The 23,420-nt window shown below is 43.2% G+C and overlaps 1 protein-coding gene and 1 pseudogene across 1 annotated transcript; one reads left to right on the top strand and one right to left on the bottom strand.

The window, feature by feature from the left end:
* Positions 1-9,093: 9,093 nt before the first annotated feature.
* On the top strand, positions 9,094-21,478 carry NSMCE4A (non-SMC element 4 homolog A (S. cerevisiae)). The gene is made up of 10 exons (XM_006831500.1): positions 9,094-9,373; positions 10,024-10,101; positions 12,195-12,325; positions 15,055-15,206; positions 15,770-15,872; positions 16,606-16,696; positions 17,743-17,837; positions 19,502-19,550; positions 21,218-21,309; positions 21,404-21,478. The coding sequence occupies exons 1-10, from the start codon at positions 9,094-9,096 to the stop codon at positions 21,476-21,478; spliced, it is 1,146 nt and encodes a 381-aa protein (XP_006831563.1).
* LOC102825014 lies at positions 10,656-11,278 on the bottom strand (annotated as a pseudogene).
* Positions 21,479-23,420: the final 1,942 nt, after the last annotated feature.

Here is a 23,420-nt window from a genome sequence, read left to right as displayed (position 1 = left end):
ATGTTCACCATTCAGGCTAGATTGTGGAACTCTGGAAGCGGATGGAAAATGGGATGTTCCGGATAGATTGTAAACTCCCTGTTGTTGTTGTTGTTAAGTACCGTGGAGTTGGTTCTGGCTCATAGTGACCCTGCACAGGGTTTCCAAGGCTGTAAATTTTTACAGGCACAGAAAGCCTCAACTTTCTCCCATGGAACAGCTGGTAGTTTCGAACTGGCAACCTTGAGGTTGGCAGCCTGACTTGTAACCACTACGCTACCAGAGCTCCTTTGTAAACTCCATAGTACCCTGGTAGCGTAGTGGTTATGAATCGGGCTGTGAGCCACAAGGTCAGCAGTTCGAAACTACCAGCTGTTCCACTGGACAAAGATGAGGCTTTCTGCTCCCATAAAGATTTACAGCCTTGGAAACCCTGTACAAGGTCGCTATGAGTCGGAACCGACTCCACGGCACATAACAACAGCAACAACCCAGTAAAAGGGGAACTGGAAGAGGGGCTTTTTTGAGACAGGGGAATAAAACTGTTTGTGGGTTGGCCCTGCTGCACATCTAACTGTGTCTACTGGGTTGGGCACCTGATTTTGCAAAACTGAATAAAGAAAACCTTACTCTCGCTGAAATGAGTACAGACTGGATTACTTGAGTGTTGGTATCTTCAATGTTTCTCACAATGGGAGAAAGATGAGGCTGTCTACTCTCATAAAGATCCACAGTCTCGGAAACCCTATGTAGGGTCACAAGGAGTTCGAATTGATTAGTTGGCTGTGGGTTTGGTTTTTGCGTTTTAAGATGGGAATGATCCTGGGCTTCCCCTTCTTCGTGGGTACATCTCACCTAAAACAAGATGATGAGTGTTTACAAAACCCCCTGTAGCCAAAGTCATAAATACAAGTGTCCAGACTAAGCATACTTTTTGGGGGGATATGTGTTTTCGGAAATTGTGTAATTCAAAACTCAAATCATCCAAGTTAAAATCTCTCCTAGGACCAAGTGTAAAAGTCGAAGAGATATTTCAAGATGATCTTATCAAGTGAGGTTTCATTACACCAGAGGGTGTAATTACCATGTTTTCGTCTTGATTCTGTATTTCATTTTCTAAACCTCACCTTTCATATTTTATATATGTTAATTTCCTCCAAAATTCACAGTCCAGCATCTCATGGCATTTTTGGCCTCCTTCATGGCTGGACGATCCACATTCCACTTCTGATTTGTTCCAGTTTATTAATTTAGAAGCATGTTTAGTTCCCACACTAACACCAAAAACAAAACAACAACATCGTTGCTATGGAATTGGTTCTGACTCTTAGTGACCCTGTAGAACAGGATAGAACTGCCCCCATAAGGTTTCTGAGGCTTTATGGAAGGAGACCGCCACATCTTTCTCCCATGGAATAGCTGGTGGGTTTAAACTGCCAACCTTTGGGTTAGTGGTTGGGTACTTAACCACTGTGCCACCAGAACCTTCCTACTAACACCACTATATAATAAATACTTGGACATTATTTTCGAGATCAAAAATCTATTTCATTCCAATAAAAACCACCAAATTTACAAAGCCTATAAATAATTGAGGGCCCCACAATCCAGAAGAGGTCTCTGTTTGCCAGTTGAAGTGGTGCCCCCAAGTGGTGGTACTATGAGTACAGTTATTTATCTTTGGTTGAATATAAAATGATTCTTAACCAAAAGGTGAATTTTTAGACCAACGCAAAGTTGTAAAGAGGGTAGATTTTCAATATTTCCAGATGTTCTTATCAAGTGAGGTTTCATGAGCCATTTTGGTTCACATATATCACACTGACCCAATTCAAACGCACATTAACGTAGCCTTGCTGAAAATTACTAGCATGTGGCAAAGAACACGAGGAAATGAAACATTTCCCAGGCAATACTTAAACTGCTAATTATTTAGATGTTCTTGGAGGAAAATAAATTCAAAGCAATGCTTAGTGTGACAGTAAACACATTGTTGTTGCTAGTTTCCGGATCCGGAACACAATGATCCCGTGTGTGTCAGAGAACTGTGCTCCACAAGGTTTTCTGTTTTTAACATTTTTTACTGTGACTTGAGTGAAGGTTTACAGTTTACATTCAGCAAAGCATGCACTTCATGTCATCTCAATGATTATAATCCCGTCCATGTATCAATATTGGCAGTATTTACCTGCATTCACTATAACTCTCATTCTTCCCTGTGTCTCCCGCTACCTTCAAATGCTGAGTTGTATCAAAATAATTTAATAGTCATTTAACAACATACATCTCATTTTTAAAAAGAACTTATTTTTCCGTTGAGTACATACACAGTAAAGCATACATCAGTTCAAGCGTTTCGACACGTACAGTTCAGTGACAATGACGACATTCTGTGAGCTAAGCAGCTTTACTCACCCTTCTTCTCTTCTCGGAGCTGCCCCTCCCCCATTCACACCAGCTCACCGCCCCTTACACGTCCCAAATCATCTTTTGAGTGGCTGTAGTCACTTTGATCCTGTATATTGGAAGGGCGGGGAATTCAATAAATCATTGCCATTAGGTTTGCGACCCTATAAGTATACAGTCCTGGTGTGGTGCTGTAGGATAAGCACTGGACTGCAAGGTTGACAGTTCAAAGCCACCAATTGCTTCTTAGGAACCTATGCAGGGTGGCTATGAGTCAGAACTGACTCAGTGGCACTTAATGACAACAAGGTTCGGATAGAGCACTCCATAGGGTTTGCAAGTTGTAAACCCTTATGGAAACAGACTTGCACATCTTTCCTCTGCCAACCTCCTTCTTGTTGTATGTTGCCTACCCTATTACCTTTGTTAACTTATGTCTACCGTCTGGTCCTTAAAAAATTTCCCCTTCCCTGGTAACCATCATAGAATGTTTCTTTAATCAAGAGAAGTTTTTCTTAACGTTTAATAACAGTTTTGTGGTTGTTAAGTGCTGTCAAGTCTGTTCAGACTCATAGTGACCAGAGGGTCTCATAGAATAGTAGTCCTGTTGTGATTGGCTAGTTTCACTCAGCATAATGTCCTCCAGGTTCATCCATGTTGTGAGGGGTTGCACAGATTCATCGTTATTCTCCAACATTGTGTGTATGAACCAAAGTTTGTTTCACCATCCTTGTGTTGATGGGCATTTAGGCTGTCTCTATCTGTTTTCTCCTATGTATAGTGCTGCAGTGAACATGGGTGTGTGTATATCTATTCGTGGCACGGCTCTTAGTTCTTGAGGACGTATGCCGAGCAGAGGGATTGCTGGGTCAAGCGGTATTTCTATTTCTAACTTTTTGAGAAGGTGCCATACCGTTTTTCACAGAGGTTGCACCATTTGACAGTCCCACCAGCAGTGTAGGAAGGTCCTATTCTCTCCACAATAAATGCAGCATTTGTTTTCTGTTTTTTTTTTTTAACTTTACCATTAATGCTGGAGTAAGATGGTATCTTATTGTCGTTTGGATTTGTACATCTCTAAATGGGCTCAAGCGTGGCAACAATTGTGTGGTTGGCCCAGGACTGGGCAGTGTTTCATTCTGTTGTGCATAGGGTTGTTATGAGTCGGTACTGACTTGATGGCACCTAACAACAACAACAACAAATAGAGTCCTGGTGTGGCACTGTGGGTCAAACTGGAGAGGGTGCATCAGTTGGCAAGGATGGCTCCACGTTTGTGGATGATGGGTCAGTGAGTGTATGGAATCAAGTCAATGAGTGAGGGGAAAGAAGGGGTTTGAACCACAAGAACCAGCCGTCCATTTGGCGCCCAGGAGAGGAGCAGAACTCTGAACTCTGGCATCAATGGAAAGAGGAAATCTGGGCTGAGAATTAAAAATAAGTGTAGCCGGCACCTCCCCATTTCACCTTTTCCTATGATGTCCTCTCCAAATGCCTAGCACCCGGCAAAAGCAAAGTAAAAAAATAAAAACAGAAGCAAAATAAAAACTGCTCATAAATTTAGAAACAACAAAAACTACAATAGAAGGCTGCGTGTGAACTTCATGATAGCTCTTCTTTTACAGAGTTAAAAACAACAACAGGCTTACAGAATCCAGCAATAAGGCTCCATATCTGCTAACAGAGAAATGCAGACATAGAACATAGAAAGGTCCAAGACAGAAATTAGCAAAAGATTAATACAAGAATATTTCCCAAAGTTGAGGAAATCCCATTGCCCATGGGCAAAGTTCAGAAGGGTTAGGAAAGAAGGAAGAATGAAAATTAGGAACACAGAGAAAGCAGGATGCGAGATATTATACTGTGGGGACAGTATTCCATGATGTGAAACAAAATGCCTATCAGTTGTTGAACGGAAAACCAATTCACTCTGTAAACTTTCACCCCAATTATAGTAAAAAGTTATGGAGCTCTGGTAACTTAGTGGTTCCGAATCGGGCTGCAAACCTTAAGGTCAGCAGTTCGAAACTACCAGCTGTTCCGCGGGAGAAAGATAAGGCTTTCTGCTCCCATAAAGATTTACAGCCTCGGAAACTCTGTACAGGGTCACTATGAGTCAGAACCGACTCCATGGCACATAACAACAACAACAACAAAAACAATAGTAAAAAGTTAAAGGAAAAGAAAGTGAATTCCAGATTGAAAAGGCTGACTGGGTGCTTGTTGTTAGGTGCCATCAAGTCAGCTCTGATACACAGTGACCCCCAACCTCACAACCATTGCTCTTTCAGCCACTGTGCCAATCCATCTCTTTAAGGGTCTTCCTCTGGTTTGCTGACCCTGTATTTCACCAAGCATGGTGGCCTTCTCCCGAGACTAGTTCTTTCTGATACTATGTTGGAAGTATGCGAGACAGTTTGCCATCCTCAGAAGTATTCTAGCTGTACTTCTTCCAAGACAGATTTGTTCATTCTTCTGTCAGACCACGGTATATACAATATTCTTCAACAACACAATTCAAATGCACACATTTTTCTTTGCTCTTCCTTATTCACTGTCTAGCTTTCCCATGCAGTCAAGGCAAATGAAAATACCATCGTGTATAGGGTCAGGCACACCTTTATATTATTTGGTTGACATGACTGGGTTCTGTAAATATTATTTTACTGAGAACTCAGCATTTCCCAAGCTGAAAGAACAGAAGAAAAAATTCAAGCCTTGGGTTGCAATGTTGTTGTTGTTATGTGCCATGGAGTTGGTTCCCACTCATAGTGACCCTGTACAGGGTTTCCGAGGTTGTAAATCTTTATGGGAGCAGAAAGCCTCATCTTTCTCCCGTGGAACAGCTAGTAGTTTTGAACTGCAGAACTTTAGGCTTGTAGCCTGATTCATAACCACTAGGCTAAGGTTTTTATGAGCAAAATATTGAATGATACAGAAAGCATCAAAAGAAGATGGAAAGAAGACACAGAGTCACTGTACCAAAAAAAAAAAAAAAAAGTTGATGTTCAAACATTTCAAGAGGTAGCATGTGATCAAAAACCAATGGTCCTGGAGGAAGAAGTCCAAGGTGCATTGCATTGAAGACATTGGCAAAAAACAAGGCTCGGGAAATTGATGACATATAAATGGAAATCTTTCAACAAATGAAGGCAGCACAGGAGGCACTCACTCATTTCAAGAAATTTGGAAGACAGCTGCCTGGTCAACTGACTGGAAGAGATCCATATTTGTGCCCATTCCAAAGAGAGGTGACCCAACAGAATGCGGAAATCATCGGACAATATCATGATATAACATGCAAGTAAAATTTCCTTAAGCTAATTCAAAGACGGCAAGGTTGTATCATCTGCAGATAGCAGGTTGTTAATGAGTTTTCCTCCAATCCTGATGCCATATTTTTCTTCATATAACCCAGTTTCTCAGATTATTTGTTCAGCATACAGGTTGAATAAGTATGGTGGAAGACTATAACCCTATTGCACACCTTTCTTAATTTTAAACCATTCAGTGCTCCCATGTTCTGTTCGAGCAACTGCCTCTTGGTCCATGTACAGATTCCTCATGAGCACAATTAAGTGTGCTTTCCAGGGTAGTCCCTTCCTTTTCCTGGATTTATCATATTGTTGGTTCCTTAGGTAACAGTACTATCATTTACACCTGAATGAAGCTTTTCTAACATAGTATTTCCTCTGTATTACATATCACACTCGTCTTGAGTCTGATGTCAAAAGAAGGGAAAAAGAAATCTCTTCCCCTCTTCAAGGATTGTATTATCAGCTGCACTCCCACAATCTGGTGTAAGTAAATCTCCGTTCTTGTCTTTCTGCTAAAAGGCAAAGGCACGTATCAGAGACATCTTTGTGACCTGTCTATTATGTCTTCATATGGTGTCTATTCTGTTAGATTTAAAAGCTTGCTGGATTGAACGAAATATTCTAGGTGTTTTGTTCTTGAGCTTGGAATGAATTTTCACCTAGAAGAATGTTAACTATTTGTTTCGGTTACAACATATTGGGCTGCGAGTTATAATTATAAAAGAAAAAATAGCTTAAACCTCAAGGATATTTACTGCTTATTTCACCAGAAGCCTGAACACAGGCTGTGGCAGTGTGTTTGTGTTTTCAATGAATAAGGAAAACCAGACAAGACTCGATGCTTTTGAATGGTGGTGTCAATGAAGACTATTGAACGTTCCATGGGCTTCTCCTAGAAGACTGAAGAAATATGTTGTAGAAGAAGTACGTTCAGATTACTCCTTAGAAGCAACGAAGGAGAGACACTGTGTCTCGTACTTTGGACAACTGTGGAAGGACCAGTCCCTGGAGAAGGGTATCACGCTTGGGAAACTGGACGATCAATGAAAAAGAGGGAGACAATCAAGGAAATGGATTGACACACTGGCTGCAACAATGTGCACATAGAAATTATTGTGAGGATGGCCCAGGACCGAGCACTGCTGTTCTGTTGTACCCAGGAGCACTGTGAGTCAGAGTTGCTTCAATGGCACCTAACAATACAATGACAGAGTTCAGTCCTGGCTTCAGCTTGTCTCCATGATTCCAGGTTTCCTCATGCTTGCCATCTCATCATCCCCAAATGGCTGCCATCATGCCGGACACCAGGGCCTCATGCCATCATAGTCAAGGGAGGAAACATGAGCTTTCTCTCCTAGTAGTTGTCTTTCATCCAAATAGGATGTTTTCTTACTTCTCATTGACCAGAACTGATTACATGCGTTGTTCAGAATAGTCACTAGGGAGAGGGAATGAGCTCACTATGATCCTCCAGACTAATCCTGCTCCATTCGATGATACAAGCATGAGAACCTCTTTTTCTTGAAATTCTGGCAAGTAGGGTTTGGGTGTGATGACTCTGTTATTGAGCAACCATGACTAGTGTCTGCCTCAAGTTTATACACAACACACAAAATAGGACTTTTTAAAAAAAGTTTTTATTATGAACTGAGTGGTAATTTACATGGGAAAACATTGGTTTTACACTCATCTTATTGTATTTTGTTTCATTGCAACGATTACAATCCCCTTCGTGCATCATCATTCAAAAGTATTTGCTTCTATTCCCTCTGGGTTTTTTTAGATGTACACCTAAACACTCAGGAATGTATAATCATTTAAACAACCAAAGGGCACGTTCTGCAAACCTGCCTCCTGGCCTCCAGCACACAGCCTTTCTCTTTCCTTGAGTCTAGGGTCCTCAGCTGCTGTCTCTCTCCAAGTCGTTATCTCTGCCTCCATCTCTGGTGTGGATGCTTCTCTGGATGGGGTCCCACATTCTGCTCATGCTCTACTCTCTTAATGGTCCTGGGGTCCTGGACTGTAACATTAACTACTAAAACAGGATAATTATGTGTGTGTTGTTGTTAAGTACTGTAGAGTCAGCTCCAACTCATAGTGACCCTGCACAGAGTTTACGAGGCTGTAACTCTTTACCGGAGCAGAATGCCTCATCTTTCTCCGGCAGAACCGCTGGTAGTTTCAAACTGCTGACCTTGAGGTTGGCAGCCCTACTTGTAACCACTACACTACCAGAGCTAGGTTTGTATAAGAATCCTGGAGTCCTGGTGTGGTGCTGTAGATTAATGTGCTGGACTGCAGAGTCATTTGAACATCAAGATTGACGGTTCAAACTCACCACCTGCTCCTTGGAAACCCTATACAGGGTCTCTATGAGTCAGCACCGACTCCACCGCACTTACCAACAATAATAATCTAAGTTATGTTTCTCTTTGAGAAAATAAAATGTGCTCTCAGCATGAAAGAGAATTTTTGTGAAACATTAGCAATACAATCCAAAATAAATGTCGTGAAATTTATGTTATACTTATCTTTGAAACTACTGAGTATAATCTCATCTTTCTTGAACCAGAAGGTACTTTGAAAACTTTTAGTTTGAGTATCGATTATTAACATTAACTGCCATTGTGCAGTAGATATTTAGAAGGGGTAGATTAACTGAGAGGAACTATGCGAATTTGTTCTTTCGTTTGTTCTGCTTTGAACAAGAGTGGGATTACCAGCTGCTCATCAGAGTAGCTCAGAGAAACGAAGCCACTAGTCCAAGGTCACAGATTCGCAGATGGTCAGTGGAAGACCTTGGTGTTCCATCTCAAATCCAGAGTTCTTCTCACTCAGTTGCAGGGACCAAGCTCGACAAAGCCGTGCTGAAGGTCCACGGGCTGCCCGGCTGCGCCTGTGCCTGCGGAACCACAGTGCTAGGGAAGATGAAGGCCGAGTGAGGCGGGTGTGGGAGTCACAACCACGATCCCGAGGACCTTACGATGTCGGGTAAGTGGTGTGGGAATCGGATCTGTCTCTAACGTCAAGGGAGCAACAGGCGCTTAAGGGGCACTCAGACCTTCCCCGGCCCCCAGAGAGACCTGATTGTCCCCAGTGTCAGCGGCCTAAAGGGAGTTCGGCCCATTGCCCTCCCCCAGCAGATCTCGCTGTCCCCAATGTCAGGGGTAGGGAAATCTCGGTTTGTGCCCGGCGCAGAAGCCCGGAGGCGCTGGAAGCTCGCGCGCCTGCAGGCCTAGGCCAGAGCTCCTCTTAGGCCTCCGACCAGAGGCGTCGCTGTGCGCTCTCGCCGCCCGGGCAGGTTCCGCGGGAAGCCCGCGCGCGCAGACCTGGGGTTTCAGTTTCTGGCGCGAACTTCCGCCGTTCAGAAGTTGCACGGAGCATTGGCGCGATGTCGGGCGACAGCAGCCGCCGCCGGTCGGAAGGCCGGGGCCGGGGCCGGGGCCGCGATGCGCACAGCGACTCCACCCGCTCCAGCTCCCGCTCGCGATCGCCGCTGGCGCCTGGCGCCCGGCGCGGGGAGGCACCGCCGCGCCCAAGCCTGGACGCAGAGGACCTGTCGGACTCGGAGGACGAGGGTGTGGACCCAGCCAGCCTGGAGGCGGAGACCGACCACGGCCTGTGCCGCCAGATTCGCCACCAGTACCGGGCGCTCATCACCTCAGTCCAACGTAAGGGGCGCGGGCCGGGTCGCCCCGGTGCGCCCTCGGGAGGCCCCGGCCTGCGCCGCCAGGCTGCAGGCTTTATTCTCTGATTCGCAATTGTTGACAGCCCTGGCATTCGGGTGTTTACAGTGGGCGCCCACCTTTATTTTGTCCCTGGGGTCCCCTTCACGACCTTGAGGGGAGGCCGGCAGGTCCCCGGCTTGCAGAATGGCGGTGGCTTGCCAGAACCGGGCAGCTAGCCAAGGGGGCGCAGGACAGGTCACCTGTTTTTTTTATGGCAACCCGCGTCCCCTGAGAACCGACAGAAATGTCAGTTCTCCGACTCTACCCCGGACCCGAGTCTGAATGTCAGGAAGGTGCGCCAGGGGGGTCGATGACGTGCCCACACACCGGGTGTTTCAGATGCTTGCCAAAGTCTGCAGAGGTTGGGCCCTTGGGGGTAAGGTTTCCTTTTCAAGTTCCTGCGGTTTAAGGGCGGAGTTCTTAAACCCGTGCCGTTCTGGTTTTAACTGTTAAATGAAGTGCTTTCCTAGGGATCAGGGTACCCGGATTGACGTCATAGCTGCTGATGACAACTTGGTCAATGATTTTATTAATACCTGAATAGCACATTTCCCAAAATGTTCCTTTTTGTTTGTTTTTTTTTTTTTACATAGAAAATCGGGAGGACATACTGAGTGCTGGTGACAGGTTGACAGAGGTCCTTGAAGAGGCCAACACTCTGTTTAATGGAGGTAATTCATTAATTTTTGTACATAGAGAAGCTTTTGGTTACAGGATCTAGGACCATTTTGATTAGGTTTGTGTAAGAGCCATGTCATTGACATAGATCCAAAAATGAATTAAAGTTCCCAGTGGGTAATAGTGCTTTACCCATTTTGGAACTATTTCTTTGGATAGTGTCTTTGATACCTAGAGCTGCTTGCTGTAACAGAAATACTACAAGTGCATGGCTTAAATAGAGGAATGGGTTTCCCCTCAGTTTAGGAGGCTAGAAGTCTGAATTCGAGGTGCCAGTTCTAGGGGACAGACTTTCTACGATGGCTCTGGGGGGAAGGTCTGTGTTTCCTTTCTACACTTGTTAGCCTGATGTTTCTTGAGGATTTCCATGTGTTTTGGCATCAGTCTTCCTTTGGGTCTAGGAGGTTCTCAGCCCAGGAACCCTATGTTTGCATACTTCTCTCTCCCCTTTTATCTTTTGTTGTTGTTGTTGTTGTTCAGGGGGCATTTGCTTGATGCTCGAAGTTTAGGAATTTAAATTTTCACTCATGGTAGAAAATCACCATTCTCACATAGTCTCCCGCATAACCTTGCTCTGTTTATGAATCTTGGACTTTGCAAACATATCCACATATTTCTCTCCATTGTGGACAATCATTCCACTTATGATTGTCCTCCAACTTCAACAGCTGGCCTTGACGTAGAAACTTTGCAGTACCATTTTTAATTTAGAAATAGTGGCCTTGTCTAAGGAAGTTGCAGTGTAACTGTGCAAGGAACTTCTCCACGCTGGACACTCATGATGATTGAAAAGGCAGAAATGATGCCCGGGGTATTGTTCAAGCGACCATTTTCAGCAAGTAAATTGATCCGGTTGAATGTGAGGGAAGAAAATCTCTCTTTTGCTGTGATGTCATTTATATTTTTTCGCTTTAATGGAACATTTTACGCAGGGATTCAGAAGAGCAAGAGCTACTGTGGGCTCCTCAGAAGTTGTGCTACCTTCAACAACTCCTTTTCTACTTGATCCAATTTATTCTGCTTAAAGGCAGCAGAGGCAAGGGCAGTGGCATAGCGACCATCACTACCACGTATTTGAACAGGTGGCCTCACAAGCTTGGCAAATGGCCTGACCACAGATGTACTGAAGCCCCGCACCTGGGAGAGCCTGGTCACTGCGGGGCCAGTCATCTTCTCCCAGGCTTGTAGGTCAAACCCAAGTGAGAATCGAAACACATGTGAGGGCGTCCTTTGATCTTTTATAAGATACTTGAGTGAGGGCATGATTTGAGTACTTCAGTAAGGATGGATAGAGAGTGGAACTTGAGTCTTGTCCCCTTGTAAGGTGAACAAGATGAAACCCACCCTGATCCTGCCTCTTTATGGTGTGGTTAACTGCTGTTGAATTCGTTCCAACTCATAGCAACCTTGTATAGGGTTTCCAAGGAACAGTTGGTAGGTTTGAAGTGCCAACCTCGTGGTTCACAGTCCAATGCTGATCCTACAGCGCCAAACCAGGCGTCTTAAGTAACATATTGTTGTTAAGTGCCGTCAAATCAGTTCCGACCCACAGCGACCCTGTATAGAGTTTCCGAGGAGCAGCTGATAAGCTTGAACTGCCAACCTTGTGGTTCAAACTGAGTTTGCAGTCCAGCGCATTAACCTGAAGTGTCATTCAACCCCTTTAGGGTTGCTATGAGTCAAATTGACTCGACAACTTAAGGGTTTTTTTGTTTGTTTGATGGATTTATCAAGAAAGCACACTGAAACTGATCATATGCGTGTCTTATTATTACTACTAGTAATAAAATCTGAGTTTGAATGAAAGCTGACCAGCCTTCCTAAAAGCCAAGTCTCTCTCATTTCCTACTCCTGTTATCTGAACCCACATCTCTTAATAATAAAGCTTAACCAAAGTTCTTTAGCTCTAACACTTGCCAGGGGGCCAGCTTTCAGAGGGAGACAGATCTGTCTTTATTTAGCATGTTGAGATGAGTTTTGGTCCTGTATGAAATGCCTAGTTAATAGTTGGGAAAGTAGGGAAAATATATACGATAATGTGTATTTTGTAATATGTCTATCTTTTCTTCTTTCCTTTTTTTGATAGTGTCTCGAGCAAGAGAAGCAGTCCTAGATGCCCAGTTTCTTGTTTTGGCTTCAGATTTGGGGAAAGAGAAAGCAAAGCAGCTGCGTTCTGATCTGAGCTCGTTTGATATGTTGAGATACGTCGAGGCTCTAGTAAGTCCAAAGCTATAGAAACTTAATAAAAACTGTTGCCTTCATCTTATATAGCGATCTGCTTTACTTGTTTCTATGTGTTAATGATTTTCACTTCCTTTTCGCCTTTTCTGTCTATTTTTTTGGTCTCCTTGGATTCCTCCTAAGACAGCTTATTAAATTAAACCAATGAAAGTACAGCGATGCTGTGGGGTTGAGGGTTTTTTTTTTCCCCCTCTTAACAAACTTGACAGTTTGTTTCCTGAAAATGTGAAACTTTTCCTGATGAATATTGAGTCCTAATGGTTATAGCACTAGGCTGCTAAGCAAGCCGTTCTAACCCACCAGCTGTTCTGTGGGAGAAAGACGTAGCAATCTGCTTTCATAGAGATTTAGGAAACTCTGTGGGGCCGTTCTTCTCTATTCTTTAAGGTTGCTGTGAGTCAGATGGACTCAACAATAGTGGGGTTTGTTTGTTTGATAGCTTTATCAAAAAAGCACACTGAAATTGATCATACTCTTGTCTAATTATTACTAGTGGTGGTGGTGGTTCTACACCGAGTCCACCTCTGCCGTAACATTAGATGCACGGTGGTGTGCACATTTCATTTCTAGCTTGATATTGACATTACTTAAGTACTTATTAGCGAGCTCTGGTAGTGTAGTGGTTCCGAATCAGGCTGTGAACCTCAGGATCAGCAGTTCGAAACTACCAGCTGTTCCACGGGAGAAAGATGAGACTTTCTGCTTCCGTAAAGATGTTCAGCCTCGGAAATCTTAGTACAGGGTCGCTATGAGTCGGAATCGACTCCACGGCACATAAGTACCATCGACCACCAATCTCAGGGTTATTAATTTGGGGTTTTATACTTAGGGGTTTAAAATAAGGACAACCGTAGAAGAATTGATGCTTTTGAGTTATGGTGTTGGAGGAGAATATTGAAAGTGTCATGGGCTACCAAAAGAACGAATAGATCCGTATTGGAAGAAGTGCAACCAGAGTGTTCCTTAGAGGCCAAGATGGCCAAACTTCGTCGCTCATACTTTGGACATATTGTCAGGAGGGACCAGTTGTTGGAGAAGGATATCATGTTTGGTAAGGTGGAGGGTCGGAGAAGAAGGGGAAGACGCCCAACAAGATGGATTGGCCAAGTAGCAGCACTGATGGACTCAAGCGTGGCAACAATAGTGAGGTTGGCCCAGGAAGGGGCAGTGTTTCGTTCTACTGTGCATTGGGTCGCTATGAGTTGGTACCAACTCGATGACACCTAACAACAATCTCAGCATAAGGAGACTTGGTGGCACAAAGGTTAAGAGTTTGGCTGCTAACCTAAAGGTTGGCTTTTTGAAGCTACTTAGCAGATGTATTGGAGAAAGACCCAGTGATCTGCTCCCATAAAGACTGTTGTTGTTAAGTGCTGTTAACTCAGTTCTGCCTCCTAGCGACCCTTTACAGGGTTTCCAAGGAGCGCCTGGAGACCTTGAACTGCCGACCTTGCGGTTCAAACTGACTCTGCAGTCCAGTGTATTATCCTGCAGTGCCAGACCAGGACTCCCTCATAAAGATTACAGCCAAGAATACCCTATGAGGCAGCTCTCTTCTGTCCCTTGGGGTTATTAGGCTTTGGAATCACCAAATACACCTTTCCGTATAGAAACACGATCAATAGAGATAGTAGATTTGAGTAGATCAGTTTAACTGTTCTTCCTACCAACTGTGGTGGTAGGACTGGGCGGGAGGAGAATGGAGAGGAGAATTGGAGTATTCCACCCAGTCAGGAGTTTATGGAATCTTTTCTTAATAAAGCGTGATTGCCTTTGGTAAGGTTGGTGTTGTTAAGCGCTGTTGAGTCGGTTCTAGCCCATAGCGACCCTGTACACATTAAGTTCTCTAAAATCTTTGTGATATTGTTTACATATATTACCATTTTAATTTTATAACTTCCAAGTACTTTATAGTCTATTGCCCCAGAGTATAATCTTCAGCAAGGTAAATTCAGTGTAAGATAGTTGATATCAGAGATACCTCCTTCAGAGGTACTTTGGAGATGGCTGAGGTCTCAGGATAGCCTGAGACACAAGCTGAATCAAGACCTCTAGAGTGCTCTAGGAGATTAGTTAAAAATTCCTATCTGAAAGCCAGCTAAAATTCCCAGTTCTGTCTTGGAGCTTTTGACTTGGGATGTGATTTTAACTTTGTATTACATTACAGCTTTATTAATATTTTAAAAATGAATTATACTTGTGATTTAAGAACTTCTAGTGGGCTTGCTTTTTTAAGGGTATACCTAAACCTCAGTGTGCCAGGGAACTGGAGCAGGCTGTTTCAGCCTCAGTACTATGGTTAGTTGGGGCTTGGTAACACTTTGTTGTGGGGACTGTCCTGTGCATTGTAGGGTGCTGAACAGCATCCCCAATCTCTACTCACTAAATGCCTCTACCCCAATTGTTTCAACCAAAAATGTCTTCAGACAAATGCCACATGGGGACAAAATCACCCCAGTTGAGAGCCACTGGTCTAGAGCTCACGTTCCCTATGTGCATTAAGAGTTATTTTCTGCTAAAAAGATGAGAATCTCTCCAGTAAAGGATCTTCAGAATGAGGAATTTAGTCAACGCTAGAACATTGCCAACAGGCATATTTGACCTTTTAAAGTTTTCATGGTAATAGATGATTGGCTGTAGTGAATGATTGCTTGAGACTTAACTGGGTTTTTTTCTTTTTTGTTTCTTTCCCTTTGTTTTTGTAGCTTACACATATGGGTATAAATCCACTAGAAGCGGAAGAGCTCACCCATGATGAAGACAGTTCTGATTTTGAATCGATAGTCTATGATTCCTGGAAAATACCAGGCAAAACAGCCGAAAACAGCTTCAATAAAGCCCATACATTCCACTTTCTGTAAGATATTTTCAAAATCCGACAGACCGGTCCTTTGGAAACCTGAAACTGTTTATTTTAGATTTAAAGATGATGCTTGGCCTTCATGATGTGTTTAAAAGTCCGTAAACCCTTGATGGGGATGGAACTTGAAGGACCCCCTGCTCTTTGTTAGCCTCTTTATGCACACCTGTCTTTGGCGCCTCCCTCGCTGTGTGACTTTGGGTCTGGGATATTGTGTTTCTGGTTTTGCTCTGTCGTCTTAAAAATCCTTGCCAGTAGGACGAGGAGACCACCTGATAAGTATCCTAAGAGATTATATCAATATCTGTAACGTGGTAATTCTAATTTCCTCAGCTTTGAACTGTTTGAGTCAGAGTGTCAGAAGTAGCCCACTGTCTATTGGCTACTACTCTCTATTCAAATGGAATGAGCTACACTTAACTTCCTGCCACGGGTCCTCACAGAGAAATTTGGTACCAAGAGTCTTAGTCTGATGCCTGACTGGAATTCCACTCGACCTTAGTTTGTGAAATGAGTTTGTTTTAACAAAAACAAAGACATGAGAGCAGTTTTTTCATTAGGTTGGGTTCAATACAAGGAGAGCTCCCTGCGCCAAAGCCACGAGTCGATCGTCCAAGGAAAGAACGAATGACGGAAGAGCAGAAGAGGGCAATGCCTGCCCAGGTTCGTTTCTTTAAATGTTGCTTTTAAAGCACCTCAAGTGAAAATCGCCCCGAACGTAACATACGTTCAATTTGGCCTTCTTTGAGGTGTAGGGTTGGGAGCAAGTCACTGAAATCATTTCATTTAAAACCTGTAAACATTTTTATTGGGTTGAATACTTTGTTTATTTGGATTGAATACTTATGTAATTTTGATTTGTTGTTCTAAACCAGGGTTTCCCAACCTTGGTACTCTTGACATAAGGGGCTGGATAACTTTTGTGAGGTGCTGTCTTATGCATTGCATTATGTTTAGCCTCCTTCCTGGTCTCTACCCTACTAGATCCCAGTAAGATCTTTCCCTTCATTATGACAATCAAAAGTGTATATAGCTATTGGCAAATGTCTCATGGAGCGGGGTGAGGGTTCTCAACCTGGGATTGAGAACCACTGTTCTAAACGACCCTTTTTGTATTTTGTTGTTTTATGTTCAGTTATGAAGATGGTTGGTGTGATAATGTTCCTCTTCTGTTAAGCAATGATTATAAACGTGTTCTCGATGGCACTTAACAACAACAACAACTGAAATGACATCTTTTTTTATTATTATAAACTGTACATTCTAAGGCAGGAATAGAAACTGCTAGTACTCCCCAACAAAAACTATTCAGAGGGGCTTGGGTGTGGGAGAGACAATAAAAGGCGGTCACAGAAAGAAGTACGTCGGTTGGCTTAATGCTAACTTTCTTTTCCAGTTAAAGAGAATGGAAGAATCCCATCAAGAAGCAACAGAAAAAGAAGTAGAAAGGATCTTGGGATTGTTGCAAACGTATTTTCAACAAGATCGTAAGTATGGTACCAAATTGGAAGCGGAGCAAATTGTGTTCATCACAATTAGACCTTGGTCACTTTCATAAATTGTTTTTATGAAAAAGCCATTTGCAGCTGTCTGAGATTTGAATCTCTTTGATTCCTTTGTGACACAGGCATTTAGTGGCCTCCTCCTGGAGAAACCAAGCACATGTGAGAGCGTAGGTGAAGTAACTTCGTTTGTAGTTTCTCAAGGTGACTTTGGTTAAAAACAAAGTGTTCCATAGGAGGGAGAAAACTAAGAAGTACTTAATTCCACCTTCCCCAGGGACAGCCACTTAAAAAATATGTGTGTCTTATGAGATGGTTTTCTGTTTCTGTAGATCATATAAACACACATGTCTAAGTAGGTGGGTGGCTTTCAGATCAATTCACGTGCACCAAAAACTACCACCACCACTGAAAAAGCGCCCAGTTGCAGTTCAGTGGATTCTGTGCTGTTTAGAGAGGCACTGTGCCCCATGGGCCTTTGAGTGGCTGCCTGTTGGGAAGTAGATACCAAAACTTGCTGCTCATCCACCTCTGGGTGGATTCAAACTGACAACTTTTCAGCCAGCAGCTGAGTGCGACACCATTTTCAACACCCAGGGGGCTGCCCTTTACCTTCCCCCGTGATTCCCTCTGTATGGCTGTACCGTAATAGAATGAAAAGATAATGGAATTTTTCCTTGAACTTTCTGAAGTCCTTTCGTGTGTGTAACGAATCCTTTCCTGAGAGGCTGGTAGAACGCTTTGTAGAGTTTTACTCTTCTATCTGTTGCTGAAGGGAAGTGCATGTCTTTGTGCTGGTATTTCCGTGGAATTCCTGCTTAACTGGGGTAGGCAGGTAAGTGGGCACAAGGGTTTTAATACTGAGCACCACACTGCCCCCCAGAGGGGTTGATGGGCACCCTGTGACGGGGGAGGGACACCCATGTCTTCTCTAGGGCTGACACGGAGTATTGAGCTTCACCTTTGTGCCAGTTTGCTGAGTAGAAACACCCTTCCTTGCTTTGATGGAGTTTTTTCTCTTTTTTCTGTAGCGGACACACCAATGTCCTTCTTTGATTTTGTGGTTGACCCACATTCCTTTCCCCGCACAGTAGAAAACATCTTTCATGTTTCCTTCATTATAAGGGTAAGTTTTAAGACTGCTTTTATAGACATTTAAAAGGGTAAATTATAAAAGCTATCCATGGTACTGGCAAAGGTATTTGTATTAACTAATATGTATTTTGGAGTCCTGATGTGACACTGTAGATTAATGCGCTGGACTGCAGAGTCGCTTCGAGCCGTAAAATCGGTGGTTCAAGCTCACCAGTAGCTCCTCAGAAACTCTATACAGGGTTGCTGTGGGTCGGAACTGATTCAATGGCACTTCACAACAACAACAACAACAACAGTATGTATTTTGGATCCATTCGTTGCAAAATACCGACACGCAGACAGAAGAAACTGGATGAAAAGATGTCTACCTGTTGTTGTTAAGTGCCATGGAGTCGGTTCCGATTCATAGCGACCCTGTACAAGGTTTCCAAAGCTGTAAATCTTTACGGGAGTAGAAAGCCTCATCTTTCTCCCGCGGAACAGCTGGTAGTTTCGAACTTCTGACCTCGCAGTTCACAGCCCGATTCGGAACCACTATGCTACCAGAGCTCCTTTACATGTAGAAGCTATTTAAAGAATTGGCAAAGTTTGAATATGGAGATATATGCGGGGGCCTCCAAAAAGTTTGTGGAAAATGTAACTTAAAGATAATGGAATTTTTCCACAAACGTTTTGAAGCCCCTTCATATATTAGATAACATTATGGCTTCTGTGTTGTCATTGTTGGGTGACACCAAGTCAGTTTTCAATACACAGTGATGCCAAGGAACAGCAGAACTGCCCCGCAGGGCTCTCTAGGCTGTAATCTTGGATCCACAGTCAACTCTCGTGGAAGCAGCAGGCAAGAAATCAAACAACAGTTGCATTAGGCAAATCTACATAAGACCTCTTTAGAGTGTTCAAGAGCAAAGATATCTGAGGACTGAGGTGCATCTGACCGAAATCATGGTATTTTCAGTAGTCTTGTATGCATGTGAAAGTTGGACAATCAATAAGGAAGACCCTAGAAGAACTGATGCATTGGAGTTTTCATGTTGGAGATTCTTACAAATACATGGACTACCAGAAGAACAAACAAACCAGTATTGGAAGAGTTATAGCCAGAATGCTCCTTAGAAGTCAGGATGATAAGACTTTGTCTCTCATACTTTGGACATGTTATCAGGAGGGACCGCTTCCTGGAGAAGGATATCATGCTTGGTAAAAAGGAAGTGAGAAAGATGAAGAGCCCCAATGAGATGGCCGCAGCAGTAGGCACTGGACATTTACAGGGTACATTCCTGGACATGTTAGATGACTTGGACTTTCACTAAACTTAGATAAGCTCTTGTGTTGACCTAAGTATTCTTCCAGAAATGATATCAAAGGCATTCTTTAATAAATGGCAAGTGAGAGAATTAGGTGTAATAAAATGTACAGTATCCCAAATCAGATATGTCCGAGGCAGTAAAAGAAGCCAGATGGTTAGTTTTATTTAAGAGGTGTGTCTGGGTAGAAGATCTGATTAATAAACCCCAGAGATACCTTGTTGTCAAAGAGGATGTTAAGCCCAGCATGTCCCTATCATCTCCACATTTTTGTGAGGGTACAGTTTGAGTGTCTGAAATGAGAGTTTCCTAATTGAGTTATTTTTTCCCATCTAATAGTTTTGAATCTCAGTTTTGGTCTTCACCTCAAATCATGTTTGTGTTTTAGGATGGCTTTGCGAGAATAAGACTTGATCAAGATCGACTGCCGATAATAGGTAAGTGGTCATAATGTTCAGAACAATTAATTTTAGAGAAATCATATGTCTTTAGCTTACGAGATTGATTTATTTTTACTAGATGTAATTAAAAAAAATTTTTTTATTGTGTTTTTGGTGGAGGTCTACACAGCAGATTTGTTTCCCATTTAATCATTTCTCTACATACTTCGTTTTGTTGTGCATAGCATCTCTATGAGTGGGAACTGACCTGAGAGTAGCTAACGACAACAACAACATACATATGAAGGGGTTTCACAAAGTTTGTGGAAAAACCGGACTTGAAAGATGATGGAATTTTCCCAGGAACATTATGAAGCACCCTTGTATTTTCCAGGGATACCCATTATCTCTTCCATAGGATGTCAACATTTTCTTTTTTAGTTGTTCCGTTTCCATTCATCTAGCTCCCCTGACCACCTCACGTTTGCTTTAGGGGAAATGCTGACCATTTAGTCTCACAGATGACTTTTTTTAAACGGAGTACAGTACTCAGAGCGAATGTAAATGGGTTTTCATTGTAGGTAGCAAACTTTTACTATTGTATCTTGTGCAGCTCACTGAAAATACCGAAAACATGATCATAGCTTAAAACCCTGGTGGGGTGATCTGTGTCGCTGACCTCACATCTACTGTAGTTTAGTACTGACAAGGAGCGGTAGGACTTCTCTTGAAGTTGTAGTGTGTGGTCATGTCTGTCATTTTCTTCTTTCTAACCGCTCTTCCCCTGATGCCAGCTCCTCCCCTGAGGGTCTAGGGATTTCTGAGTTCTTACTTGAGTCGGGCCACGCTCACCATCATGCCTGCCCCTTTGAGGCCTCCCACAGAGAAGGAGGGCCTTCCACTGCACCTGTTACTTAGCGCGTTAACTTCGTATTAGCCTCACGAGGGCTGCTATCTGCTCTGTCCATAGCTGTGTTGTTACTGCTGTTGAATACCGTCCAGGACTCCTCATAGCTGTGCAGAGGTTTTCAGATGACTGGCACACATTGCTCTATGGTTAGTTTGTTTATTAAATAGACAGAAGCAGCTGGGGTTACTTGCTCTGTAGTAACACCACAAAAGGGCTTCAAAAAGTTTTTGGAAAAATTCCATTATCGTTCAGTTCCATTTTTCCACAAACTTTTTGGAACCCCCTTGTTTAATAGCGTAAGAGTACACAGAATCCTAATGTAACTGTTGTTAAGTGCCGTCAAGTTGGTTCTGACTCATTGAGACTCTGTTTAGGGTTTCTGAGGCCTGGTTGTTAGCTCGAACTGCTGACCTTGCAGTTTAGCAGTCCAGTGCTTATCCTTCAGCCCCATACCAGTACTCCACAGAATCCTAATAAGTACATATAATTAAAATGAGACCTGGTGGCGCATTGGTTAAATGCTTGGCTGCTAACCAGAAGGTCAGTGGTTCTAAAGTGTCAGTAGCTCCATGGAGAAAGATGTGGTTGTTTGCTTCCATAAGGTTCCAGCAGTGACACTCTATGTGGCAGGCGGTCTGTGTGTGCTGTTAGGACCCCTATGAGTTGGAATTGACTCGAGGGCACACCACCCCCATCATCACTGCCAGTTATAAGCATTTGCTCAGGACAGATTTTGGTCCTGTTAGCTCATCTGTTTGTTTGGATTCATTACCTCTTCTGCTGGGATAACCTTTGAAACTTGTCTTTCCAACAGAGCCTGTTACTATTAGTGAAAATGAGAGCATTGACCACAACACCCAGATTCGGAACCAGGGGATTATCTCGCTGAGTTATCGGGACTGGGAGGTAAAGCTCGGCGCGCAGCCCCCACATCTTTTCTGGCCCGTGCATCCCTGCGTGTGTCCCGCCTGGTACCTAAACATTCTGTGTTCTCCACCAGGAGATCGTGAGGACCTTTGAGATTTCCGAGCCCGTCATTGCCTCCAGTCAGAGCCAGCGGGATCAGAGTACTTGATGCCGGCCCCAGGTATCATTTCCCATGGGCGGTCGCACAGCTTTGCTAAGGCTCACCTGGACGCCACACCATCCTCCTTTTCCCCACTCCAGAGAAATCTGGATTTTGCCTTCTTTGCATACTCCGTTCTTCACTCCCTAGGCCTGAACATAACTGGGAGAGAGGCAGAGGGAGGGCCAGTGGTTGCCAACTCCCCTTGCGGGACTGGGAACTTTGGAGTTCTTGAGATGTGTAGTCAGACTAAGGAGTGTTTTCCCCCAATACCTTGATACATTAGATACATTTTGCTCACAGTCCGTTAGGTGTGCTTACTTTAGAGATGCAAAGCAGAGAAGGGGGGCTAGGATAGAACTGGCCTTGAAGTGATCGTAAGCGATCATTTCTAAAATTTGAGGTGTGCTCTGATAAAGTCTTCATTTTTACGCAGAGAAGCATCTCTAGTTCAGATCTAGCAGTGACCTGGCATTCTGGAAGGTACACTGTGGAGATGGCAGTCAGGAGACCTAGTGGTTGTGCCGCCTCACTAGCTCTAAGGCCTTGGAATGACTCGATGACCCTTTTCTTTCCCATGCACTGTCTCAGTTCCCACCCCGGGGATGTTTTCGTTAGCATCGATGTGCCAGCCTTTTTTCCGTATGTTTCTATAAATATATGGTGTCAGATATAGTACCAGAAAATAAAACCATTATGAGTAACAGCAAAACATTGTCAGATACAGTGCTGGAAGATGAACCCCTTGGTTGGAAGGCACTTAAAATATGACTAGGGAAGAGCTGCGTTCTCAAAGTAGAGTTGACCATAATGGCACGATTGGAGTAAAGCTTTTGAAACCTTCACTTGCTGATGAAGTACAAATCCAAATGCGGAGAAAAGAACTGTAAACATCCACTACTAACTGGAACATGGAGTATATGAAGTATGACTCGAGGAATATCGGAAGTTATCAAAAATGAAATGGGATGCATAAAGATTGATAATCCTTGGTATTTGTTGTTGTTGTTAGGTGCCATTGAGTTGGTACTGACTCATAGTGAGCCTATGCACAATAGAATGAAACACTGCCCAGTCCTGGACCAAACATATGAGTAAACTGAAATGAACTGGTATTGGCCATTCTGGATCAGACAATTACATGGCTTACTTTCTATGCTGGGAATGACAAATTGAAGAGGAATCGTGTTGCATTCATCATCAAAAAGAACATTTAAAATCTTGAAGTACAATGCTGTATGTGATAAAATAATATTCATATGCCTACCAGGCAGACAAGTTAATGCCACGATTATTCATATTTACACACCAAACACTAATGACAGTGATGATGAAATTGAATGATTCTACCAACTTCTTCAGTCTGAAATTGAACAGACTTTCAATCAAGATGCATCAAAAATTACTGGTGATTGGAATGCAAAGCTTGGAAACAAAGAGGAAGGATTAGTAGTTGGAAAGCATGGCCTTGGTGATGAAAATTATGCTGGAGACTGCATGATAGAATTTTGCAAGACCGATGACTTATATTCATAGCAAATACCTTCTGTAAACAACATAAAAGACACATGGACCTTACCTGATAGAATACATAAAAATCACATTGACTATATCTATAGAAAGAGACGTGGAAAAGCCAAAACAAGGTCAGGGTAGACTATGAAACAGACCATCAGTTGCTCATATGCAAGTTCAGGCTGAAGATGAAGAAAATTAAAACAAGTCCAGAGAGGTAAAATATGACCTTGGCCATATCCCACCTGAATTTAGGGATCATCTGAGGAACAGATGTGCTGCATTAGACACTAAAGACCAAAGACTAGAAGAGTTATGGGATGACATCAAGAACATCACACAAGAAGACAGCAAAAGGTCATTAAAAAGATAGGAAATAAAAGGCCAAAATGGATGTCAGAAGAGACTCTGAAATTTCATCAGAAAGAAATGGCTG

The sequence above is a fragment of the Chrysochloris asiatica genome, unplaced genomic scaffold (genome assembly GCF_000296735.1).
Source record: "Chrysochloris asiatica unplaced genomic scaffold, ChrAsi1.0 scaffold00003, whole genome shotgun sequence".
Classification (NCBI taxonomy): Eukaryota; Metazoa; Chordata; class Mammalia; order Afrosoricida; family Chrysochloridae; genus Chrysochloris; species Chrysochloris asiatica.
This window is presented reverse-complemented; position numbering and strand designations above follow the sequence as displayed.

Excerpts from the sequence above, each read along its gene's own strand:
- NSMCE4A (XM_006831500.1), top strand. The coding sequence starts at position 9,094 with ATGTCGGGCGACAGCAGCCGCCGCCGGTCGGAAGGCCGGGGCCGGGGC. Across the intron at positions 10,102-12,194 it reads CAACACTCTGTTTAATGGAG|TGTCTCGAGCAAGAGAAGCA; the intron begins GTAATTCATTAA and ends TTTTTTTGATAG. Across the intron at positions 12,326-15,054 it reads TGAGATACGTCGAGGCTCTA|CTTACACATATGGGTATAAA; the intron begins GTAAGTCCAAAG and ends TTGTTTTTGTAG.